The following is an 11,898-nucleotide window of genomic DNA, read 5'->3' as shown; positions in this document are numbered from 1 at the left end:
GACACTTCCCCTGTCATCATTTTCAAAATGGAGGAGGCTGATTTCAATACCGGTAAATTGAAATCGCATAAATGGAAGAAGATTAAGAGCTATTCAGTAGGATTTTAGGTCCAAGCTTATATCACACTCAAATTTGTACTGCATGCCTTTGGTTAGTGTCGGAGAAGAAGTTTTAAAATAATTAGCGCATGCTTACTTTTACCGCATACCTTTGGTAAGCGCAGGAGTGAGAAGAGGTTTTAAATTAATTAGCGCCCCGGCGGCAATTAAAGGAAATACGGTAATAATTGAGGGCGAGTTCTTGGTATCTTATGTGGGTTTATTGTTAGGCAGTTTCATTAACAGCGCGGTAACAACACACAACAACAGCAGTCACGTTTTCGTCTACCGTAAAGCAGTTCGTCTGCCATAAACAGCAATGTTGTGACACTCTTAAACAGGACAATACTGCCATCTACTGTACATGCATATGGTTAGAAAAATAGTGACAGAGAATAGAACAAGGACAGACAATAAATAAATGAAAATTGAAATTCAAGTATTTCTCTTATATTATATATATAAATATATATATATATATTATAAAATAAATATATATATAGCTAGAATTCACCGAAAGTCAAGTATTTCTTATATATATATATATATATATATTGTTGGGGCGGTTTAGCTCGGTTGGTAGAGTGGCTGTGCCAGCAACTTGAAGGATGCAGGTTCGATTCCCGCTTCCGCCATCCTAGTCACTGCCGTTGTGTCCTTGGGCAAGACACTTTACCCACCTGCTCCCAGTGCCACCCACACTGCTTTAAATGTAACTTAGATATTGGGTTTCACTATGTAAAGCGCTTTGAGTCACTACAGAAAAAGCGCTATATAAATATAATTCACTTCACTTCACTTCACACTATATGAAATACTTGAATCTTAACCACGCCCCCACCCCCCGAAATCGGAGGTCTTAAGGTTGGCAAGTATGATAAGGCGAGCACATGACAGCATCCGCCCTTCTCGCGGTGGGCGTGCAGGGAATATTTTGTCCGTCTCATCATTGGCTGGCGTCCTCGATGATGTCATGACATCCTCTGCATCTGCAACAGTACTTTCTTCCTCCTAAAATGCGAGTCAAGTCCCTCTCTTCTGCAGGGAAACATGGCGAGAAGGTAAGCAAACGTGGAGAAGTGTTTGAGCCACTTTGTCGACGTTTCCATCTGCTCGTAAACTTTGTATTTGCACTCCAAATACACGTTTCTATTGTGTCAACAAGTCGGCCTGCTGTAACATATGGAGCAGTGGCACGCTTCTTGTTAATGGAGAGGGAGGGGGGAAAAAGTTCCATTTTGATGTTTTTGTCGTTCCTCTTGCAAAATAAGTTTTGTATCGTTTCACAGCTGCGTTGTACAATGGGGACTTTGTGCGACCAGGGTCTGCTGGTAGTTAATAGTCATGGTTACACAACAAGAGAGAGGACCTAGTCAAAACATCACACTGCAAAAATAGAGATGTTATGCAAAACAGGAACTCAGGGATCTAACATTGTGTACTTGCTGGCTAACACTACAGTTACAAGCTTTAATACTGACAAAACAAAAATAACATTACAAAGTTGTTATTCTCATTTATATCCTAATATTTCAAATGACCACCATATCTGCAAAGTTCCTAATATTTCACTAAGTCAAAATGAAGCACTGTGCATTTATTTATTATTTTGCAAATGATGTTTTCTATGCTGACATAAGTGCAGGAGCGGCGTTTTGGCCACCCTTGATAAAGTTAAGTTAAAGTTAAAGTTGAATAGAATAGAAAGTACTTTATTGAACCCTGGAGGAAATCCAGCACCACAGTTCACTCACAATAAATAATAAACACTATTTTTTACATGTGAATAATATAAATACAGTCTATTATACAGCATTACTCACACGTGAATAATATAAATACAGTCTATTATACAGCATTATTCACACGTGAATAATATAAATACAGTCTATTATACAGCATTATTCATGTGTGAATAATATAAATAGTCTATTATTCGGCATTATTCACACGTGAATAATATAAATACAGTCTATTATACAGCATTATTCACACGTGAATAATATAAATAGTCTATTATACGGCATTATTCACATGTGAATGATATAAATACAGTCTATTATACAGCATTATTCACACGTGAATAATATAAATACAATCTATTATACAGCATTATTCACACGTGAATGATATAAATACAGTCTATTACACGGCATTATTCACATGTGAATGATATAAATTCAGTCTATTATACGGCATTATTCACACGTGAATAATATAGTCTATTATTCGGCATTATTCACACGTGAATAATATAAATACAGTCTATTATACAGCATTATTCACACGTGAATAATATAAATATAGTCTATTATACGGCATTATTCACATGTGAATGATATAAATATAGTCTATTATACGGCATTATTCACACGTGAATAATATAAATATAGTCTATTATACGGCATTATTCACATGTGAATGATATAAATATAGTCTATTATACGGCATTATTCACATGTGAATGATATAAATATAGTCTATTATACGGCATTATTCACACGTGAATAATATAAATATAGTCTATTATACGGCATTATTCACATGTGAATGATATAAATATAGTCTATTATACGGCATTATTCACATGTGAATGATATAAATATAGTCTATTATTCGGCATTATTCACACGTGAATAATATAAATACAGTCTATTATACGGCATTATTCACACGTGAATAATATAAATATAGTCTATTATTCGGCATTATTCACACGTGAATAATATAAATTCAGTCTATTATACGGCATTATTCACACGTGAATAATATAAATACAGTCTATTATACAGCATTATTCATGTGTGAATAATATAAATAGTCTATTATTCGGCATTATTCACACGTGAATAATATAAATACAGTCTTATACGGCATTATTCACACGTGAATAATATAAATATAGTCTATTATACGGCATTATTCACATGTGAATGATATAAATACAGTCTATTATACAGCATTATTCACACGTGAATAATATAAATACAGTCTATTATACAGCATTATTCACATGTGAATATTATAAATACAGTCTATTATACAGCATTATTCACACGTGAATAATATAAATACAGTCTATTATACAGCATTATTCACACGTGAATAATATAAATATAGTCTATTATACGGCATTATTCACATGTGAATGATATAGTCTATTATACAGCATTATTCACACGTGAATAATATAAATACAGTCTATTATACAACATTATTCACATGTGAATAACATAAATGCAGTCTAAAATACAGCATTATTCACATGTGAATATTATAAATACAGTCTATTATACAGCATTATTCACATGTGAATAACATAAATACAGTCTAATATACAGCATTATTAACAAGTGAATAATATAAATACAGTCTATTATACAGCATTATTCACACGTGAATAATATAAATACAGTCTATTATACAGCGTTATTCACTCGTGAATAATATAAATACAGTCTATTATACGACATTATTCACATGTGAATAACATAAATGCAGTCTAATATACAGCATTATTCACATGTGAATAACATAAATACAGTCTAATATACAGCATTATTCACATGTGAATATTATAAATACAGTCTATTATACGACATTATTCACATACGAATATTATAAATACAGTCTATTATACAGCATTATTCACATGTGAATAACATAAATACAGTCCATTATACAGCATTATTCACATGTGATTATTATAAATACAGTCTATAAAGTACCACTGATAATCACACACACACCCTTTTCCACCCCCTGGGAAGTGAGGGGAGCAGTGAGCAGCAGTGGCCACGCTTGGGAATCATTTTGGTGATTTAACCCCCAATTCCAACCCTTGATGAGTGCCGAGCAGGGAAGTAATGGCTCCCATTTTTATAGTCTTTGGTATGACTTGGTCGGGGTTTGAACTCACGACCTACCCATCTCAGGGCGGACACTCTAACCACTAGGCCACTGAGCAAAACATTGCATTTTGTTAAAGACGGCGCTAAAGTAATGTGCTTTGTTCTTCAGTCAAGGAACCAACCAGGAGTTGTCAGAGGTGCTCAACGATCTCTGGCACTTGGACGTCAACCGCCTGAAACCGGGAACTGATTACATCATTTCTCCGCAGGTCAGTACTTGGAGAATAGCAATGTTTGTGCTTGAGGGGACAAAAGGGGTGGAGATTACAACACAGCTGACTTGGTGCAACGTAACAGTGGTCATCCCACGCACACCCAGGCTCAAACCTGTGACTAAACAAGTCAAGGACGCTAGTCAGTAGGCTAAAAAGCTGCAGGCTCCCAACTCACTGACCAGAACAGCTCTTGAGGCAGTGCCCGCCCACAGAGTCAGGCATGCTCACTCGGGGCTGGAAGGTGTTTATTATGTGAATGCTTTGGAGCATGTGCTTTTCCACAACAAAATTTATCTATTTATTCTCCAACTTCACTTTATTATTTGTCTTCTTGTCCAAATTTTGGTGAGCTCTAACATTCAAACCGTTCCAACTTCAAACTCTTCAGGCTATTCGGGAATTACGGTCTTTTCCCTTGACAAATTCCAAAAATTCCCAGAAATCCAGGTTTTCCAGGACAATTTTTCCCATTCAAAATGAATAGGCCATTTTTCAAACTTTGACAATTTCCACATTTTTCAACCTATTCCAACCATTCCACCATTGTAAAAATTCAAACTTTTTCCAAAGTTCCAAAAAATTCCAGGATTTTCCAGAATTCCTGGTTTTTCCCAAGCCCCTTCTCCACCCTTTTTTCTGCCGACTACTCCTCCAACATTTTTTAACCCACTTCCACCGTTCCACCGTCAAAGCACTGTTCTTAATTAGGACAAAAAACTAAATTGTTTTTGAACTGGATAAATTCCTGGTTTTCCCGAAATTCCAGGAATTCCGCAAAACCATTCAACATGTTACTACTTCAACATTTCTCGACAAATTTCAACACCAACCATTTCAACTCATTCATTTGTTTTACCATTTTCCAAAAAATTCCCGCTTTTTCAGAAAATCCAACATTTCTGGGAAATTCCCAGAAATGTTGGAATTTCTGGGGCGGCATAGCTCGGTTGGTAGAGTGGCCGTGCCAGCAACTTGAGGGTTGGAGGTTCGATTCCCGCTTCCGCCGTCCTAGTCACTGCCGTTGTGTCCTTGGGCAAGACACTTTACCCACCTGCTCCAAGTGCCACCCACACTGCTTTAAATGTAACTTAGATATTGGGTGTCACTATGTAAAGCGCTTTGAGTCACTTGAGAAAAGCGCTATATAAATATAATTCACTTCACTTCATTTAAATCAATAAGACATTTTTCCAAGTTCCACAACTCCCCCAATTTTCGATTTTTTTCCCACGCCCCTAGTAACTAGTATATAATTCAAAGGTGCAGATTCCAACCATTGTAAGACTTAGTTGAAGACTTACGGTCATCAGAAAACATCACTGCACATCATAACGTCAAATACACTTTCCAAAAAAAAATTATTTGGGAGTGTCCGACGGGCCAGGTTCAAAAGCTTAACGGGCCGGATGTGGCCCCCGGGCCTTAATATGTCCAGGTCTGCAGTATAGAGTGGGGAACATTGTGGGAGTAGCATTAGATCTTGACCACCAATATTGTTGTTCCGTGTTTGTGTCTAAAATGAAGGGGCGGGCAGGCTACGTGGCGCAGGGCAGTAACTACGCCAGAGACAGAGCCAGGGCGCCACTCTTCACGTACGTCAATGAAGACAAGCTGAGGAGCATCAAGACCTATTCTCGTACGTTGAGTATCTTCTATTACGTTTTAATGTTTTATTTACTAAGTGAAGAAAAAAAAACCTTGTCCTTCACCTTTGCAATGACGTTTGCTCGGTGGTATGAGAATACATTGAAAGTACAACATCCAAAAGCACTGTTGTAGGTTTTCAGCTGATTTTGTAGGATTTGACATGATTGGTATTCCATCTCCGGAAGAAGTATCAGAGCAGAAAAGCCACCACTTTTTACCCATTTTCCTGTTCTGTACAAAACAACATTAATTAAAATGGAACAATGGGGATATAGTAGAACCATCATGTTTCCACCCAGGGGCGTAGCACCAAATTAATCATAGATAAGACTCCTTAAAGGGCCCCCATCCCCAATGTCACCGCCCCAGACACACACAATTGGTATGTTTATATGCACTAAAAACTAATTACAGTATTGCAGGTACTTGCTTGAAACCAGCTCAATTAGGTTTAAAACACAATTAGGTTTTTGCCATTTTATATATGGGATTAAGCTATCTAAAACATATCCAAATAAAGCACTCTAAATAATTTGGATCTGAATTTTTTGGGATTTAAAAAAAAAAGCAAAATTGCTAACAAATTAAAAATAAAATGACCAGAATATCAATTTAAAGGGCACTTATTAGGGCTCGATATATCGCAGGTTTGTCTCTGTGCGATATAGAAAATGACTATATCGTGATATTCGAGTATACCTTCTCACGCAGTTGCTTTTAGCTGCTGGCATTACACTACAGGCTCTTCTCACTCTTTCTTGTCTCTCCTTCTCACAGAGACTTAAAACAAGCGCACCTTCTTACATACGTCACATACTGTCACGCCTGCAACGTCATATGCTCTCGCGGAGCAAAAAGGTAGCGGCATGGGTAACGTTAGCTGTGATGCTAGCGGAGAGGTGCGAGTGGTAAAATGAGAGAAAGAAGATGCCAATCTGGTAACAAATGAAGGAATAATTAATTCCCAAGAAAAACAGCACGGGGTCCATCTTCTGCCGGGGGTTTGGCTTCAAGAGGGAGGTGTCGAACAGACAACCGTAATATGTCAAGTATGCAGCAAAAGCGTTGCTACAAAAAGTAGCAGTTCTACTAATGTAGCATCATTTGAAAAGTCACCCGCTATAGCAGGGGTCGGGAACCTTTTTGGCTGACGGAGCCAAAAAGCCAAATATTTTAAAATGTATTTCCGTAAGAGCCATATAATATTTTTTTAACACTGAACACAACTAAACATGTGCATTTTTAAGTAAGAACAACATTTCTAGAGTATAATAGGTCTCTTATTCTTTGTAATAACATTGTTATTCTGAAGCTAACTGGAGGGGGCGTGGGCTGCGGGCCTGCAGCGACAGGTGCGTAGATGGCCTACCTGGGCCTAGTTATCTAATCACCTGTTGCTCTGTTATAAGCAGCAGCCAGGAGGAGAGATGGGGTTGGGGCTGTAAATACTATTGCTGGAAACTTATTGAAAAATAAAACAATATTGTAACCCTGAAACAGGCTCTCATGTCGGTGCTTGGTGGTCTGAAGAACCCCCAGGAGGGCAAGCCCCACACTAACCAATAATAAATAAATAACTTCTTATCATTAACGCAACTTCTTGAACAGGTGCCGTAGAAAACGGATGCATGGATTAAAAATGCATGAGAATGTTTTATATTTTGAACATTATTTTTAACACTGTGATTACAAGTGGAATTATTCATTTCTTATCGTGTTAAGCAACGTCAGCTCAGATTTAACCGAGAGCCAGATGCAGTCATCAAAAGAGCCACATCTGGCTCTAGAGCCATAGGTTCCCTACCCCTGCGCTATAGAATGAAGAGTGCTTGAAACTCCGCATGTCAACATCTCCGCCAGTGCCACACCCACAAAATGCCGAAGCAACCATTTTCAGATCAACACTGTATAAAAAAAAAATAGTCAACAGGAGATAACGTCCGCAGTAACTTACAACATAGCGAAGCACATACACTATTTGATTTCCTATTATGCAGCTAATTTTTATTTGACAGTTATTGAAATAATTTGTGACATCTGCACTAAAGTGCACTTTATTTGTTTTAAACTATAGTAGTGGCGTTCTGTACAAAAAGTGCACTTTAATTTAGTGTTGTTTTGATATGTCATCTTAGTGACATCACGCACAAAAGTGCACTCATAGCTTTTTTTAAAATGTCTCTGACAATCTTGCACTTTCTGTTTTGAAATGACATGAATGTTTGTGCCACTGCTTAATAACTGTTTAATAAATACTGTTTTGGTCAATTGACTTAGTTGTGATTTCCCTCTCTGCATGAAAGTTTAAAAGTAGCATATATTAATGCAGTATGAAGAAGAATGTTTGAATGTAGACACAGACTCATCATACTGCTGTGATTATATGCATCAAGTGTTCATTCAAGGCTAAGGCAAAACATCGAGATGTATATCGTGTATTGTGACATGGTCTAAAAATATCGATATATTAATAAAAGGCCATATCGCCCAGCCATTGCACCTATTATGCAAAACCAACTTTTCTAAAAACTAATTACAGTAGGGACTTAGTTGAAACCGGCTGTTAAAAACACAATTAAGTTTTTGGCCTTTTATAAATGGGATTAACCTATCTAAAATATTTCCAGATAAACCCCTCTAAATAATTAGGATTTTGAATTTTTTCTGTCTTTAAAAAAAAAAAAATGCTATCAACATTACAAACAGCAGAGACTCCGCAATTTACCGCCTTCCTGACAAAGTAAGAGTAACAAAGGGGGGACACTGTGTAAAGGGAGCCGGTCATAACCACAGACGTGCCACATCCAAGTCCTGATCTGTGTAAAAAGGCTGTAATGACAATCTGAGATCCGTGGAGTTACTGGAAACAAGTTTGCTTTATCCTTGATGCAGATTTCATCAACCTGCTGGACAACTACGAGATGTCGACCGGCGTGTCAGAGAAGGTGACGTCAGAGGAGTTCGAGGAGAACCACAAGTTTCTGGACGCCATTCTGGAGACAGAAGTTATGAAGGTGACAACACAATAGTGTGACAGTAGACGGGCGATCAGGAACCATGTTGTTGTTTTGTGCACCGCCAGCATGCTCACCAGTATCTGATCCAGAAGAGACAGTCTCCAACAGACCTTACGCACTTCAAGAGACAGCTCTACGACATCTGGTTCAGATTGTACCACCGGGACAGGAGCGGAGGGTGAGCTCTTTTTGGTCTAGTCACCACCAGGGGAAGCTCAAGGCCTTAGCGTTAATAACCAATTCTTAGCTGTGAAGGAAAAGTTAATTGGATATTTATTTACAAACCCTGTTTCCATATGAGTTGGGAAATTGTGTTAGATGTAAATATAAACAGAATACAATGATTTGCAAATCCTTTTCAAGCCATATTCAGTTGAATATGCTACAAAGTCAACATATTTGATGTTCAAACTCATAAACATTTTTTTGTTGTTGCAAATAATCATTAACTTTAGAATTTGTGACAAAGAAGTTGGGAAAGGTGGCAATAAATACTGATAAAGTTGATGAATGCGCATCAAACACTTATTTGGAACATCCCACAGGTGTGCAGGCTAATTGGGAACAGGTGGGTGCCATGATTGGCTATAAAAACAGCTTCCATGAAAGGCTAAGTAATTCACAAACAAGGATGGGGTGAGGGTCACCACTTTGTAAGCAAATTGTCGAACAGTTTTAGAACAACATTTCTCAACGAGCTATTGCAAGGAATTTAGGGATTTTACCATCTGCGGTCTATAAGATCATCAAAAAGTTCAGATAATCTGGAGAAATCACAGCACGTAAGCGATGATATTACGGACTTGTGATCCCTCAGGTGGTACTGCATCAAAAACCAACATCAGTGTGTAAAGGATATCACCACGTGGGCTCAGGAACACTTCATAAAACCACAGTCAGAAACTACAGTTGGTCGCTACATCTGTAAGTGCAAGTTAAAACTCTACTATGCAAAGCCAAACCCATTTATCAACAAGATCCAGAAACGCCGCCAGCTTGGCTGGGCCCGAGCTCACCTAAGATGGACTGATGCAAAGGGGAAAAGTGTTCTGTGGTCTGACGAGTCCACATTTCAAATTATATTTGGAAACAGAGGACGTGGTGTCCTCTAGAACAAAGAGGAAAATAACCATTCGGATTGTTATAGGTGCAAAGTGTAAAAGCCAGCATGTGTGATGGTATGGGGGTGCATTAGTGCCCAAGGCATGGGTAACTTACACATCTGTGAAGGCACCATTAATGCTGAAAGGTCCATACAGGTTTTGTAACAACATATATTGTCATCCAAGCAACGTTAACATGGATGCCCCTGCTTATTTCAGCAAGACAAGTGTTACAACAGCGTGGCCCGCCTGCAGCCCAGACCTGTCTCCCATGGAAAATGTGTGGCGCATTATGAAGCGTAAAATACGACAGTGGAGACCCCGGACTGTTGAACGACTGAAGCTCTACATAAAACAAGAATGGGAAAGAATTCCACTTTCAAAGCTTCAACAATTAGTTTCCTCAGTTCCCAAACGCTTATTAAGTGTTGTTCAAAGAAAAGGTGATGTAAACCAGTGGTGAACATGCCCTTTCCCAACTACTTTGGCACGTGTTGCAGCCATGAAATTCTAAGTTAATTATTATTTGCAAAAAAAAAAAGTTTATGAGCTTGAACATTAAATATGTTGTCTTTGTAGCATATTCAACTGAATATGGCTTGGAAAGGATTTGCAAATCATTGGATTCTGTTTATATTTACATCTAACACAATTTCCCAACTCATATGGAAACAGGGATTGTACTAGTGCAAGAAATGTGTGATAATTGAGTGCACTTGCTTTCATCAGAGAGGATTCTTGCGGGTTCGAGCACGTGTTTGTTGGGGAGACCAAGTATGGCCAGGAGATGATGGGTCTTCACAACTGGGTGCAGTTCTACCTGCAGGAGAAGCGCGACCACATCGACTACAAAGGCTACAAAGCAAGAGACAAAAAAAACACAGTGAGACAAACACATAAAGTCTCTTTGCCACGCCACGCCCGTCTTCACTTCACCATCTTTTACAGCCCGACGAGGACGACCACGTCCTCAACCTGCAGTTCAGCTGGAAGGGTTTGGTCAAGCCCATCGGAGGCTCCTTCATCGGCGTGAGCCCCGAGTTCGAGGTTGCTCTCTTCACCGTCATCTTCCTCGCGTCCACGGAGAAGAGAATGTCGGTGCTGGTCAAAGTGGACGAGTACACGCTAGAGCTGGTGGTCTATCGCCACGGGCGCTCCATCGGCACGTCCTACCCCAAACTCCTCAGCAGCAACAACCAGGATTTGTAAACGAGCCATAGCGTCTCAAATCACAGTTGTTAAGTACAAGACAACCTTATAGTGTTTTTACTCTTACTTTAAAGAATATAATACATCCATCCATCCGTCCATTTTCTTCCGCTTATCCAAGGTCGGTTCGCAGAGGCAGCAGCCTAAGCACAGAAGCCCAGACTTCCCTTTCCCCAGCCACTTTGTCCAGGGAGATCCCGAGGCGTTCCCAGGCGGATGTTCTCCCGACATGTGTTTGTCATTCTTGTTTGGTGTGTGTTCACAGTCTGGCGCATATTTGTAACCGTGTTAAAGTTGTTTATACGGCTACCCTCAGTGTGATCAAGTATGTCTTGCATTCACTTGTGTGTATATAAAAGCCTCATGTTATGTGACGGGTCTGGCACACTGTTTGCATGGAGGAAAAGCTGACGTGACAGGTTGTAGAGAACGCTAAAGGCAGTGCCTTTAGGGCACGCCCCCAATATTATTGTTCAGGTTGAAATTGGGAGAAATTCAGGAGAATGGTTGCCCCGGGAGATTTTCGGGAGGGGCACTGAAATTCGGGATTATCCTGGGAAAATCGGGAGGGTTGGAAAGTATGCTTTAGCAAAATATCCAAATTGATATAATGTAACAAAAGATATATATTGATACTACCTACACTTTTCAAAAGATGCATGTGTCATATTGATACCCTTGCCACGGCCTAGCCGCC

The 11,898-nt window shown here is 38.9% G+C and overlaps 1 protein-coding gene across 1 annotated transcript; it reads left to right on the top strand.

The window, feature by feature from the left end:
- The first annotated feature begins 999 nt into the window (after positions 1-999).
- LOC133567913 (uridylate-specific endoribonuclease C-like) lies at positions 1,000-11,575 on the top strand. Its single transcript, XM_061919531.1, has 7 exons — positions 1,000-1,160; positions 4,120-4,219; positions 5,750-5,861; positions 8,765-8,886; positions 8,955-9,067; positions 10,722-10,875; positions 10,941-11,575. Exons 1-7 carry the CDS (start codon positions 1,150-1,152, stop codon positions 11,199-11,201), a joined length of 873 nt encoding a protein of 290 aa, XP_061775515.1. The 5' UTR covers positions 1,000-1,149; the 3' UTR covers positions 11,202-11,575.
- The last annotated feature ends 323 nt before the right edge of the window (positions 11,576-11,898 follow it).

Source organism: Nerophis ophidion, linkage group LG14, assembly GCF_033978795.1.
Source record: "Nerophis ophidion isolate RoL-2023_Sa linkage group LG14, RoL_Noph_v1.0, whole genome shotgun sequence".
Lineage (NCBI taxonomy): Eukaryota > Metazoa > Chordata > Actinopteri > Syngnathiformes > Syngnathidae > Nerophis > Nerophis ophidion.
Note: the sequence above shows the minus strand (reverse complement) of the source record. Positions and strands in the feature narration are given on the sequence as shown.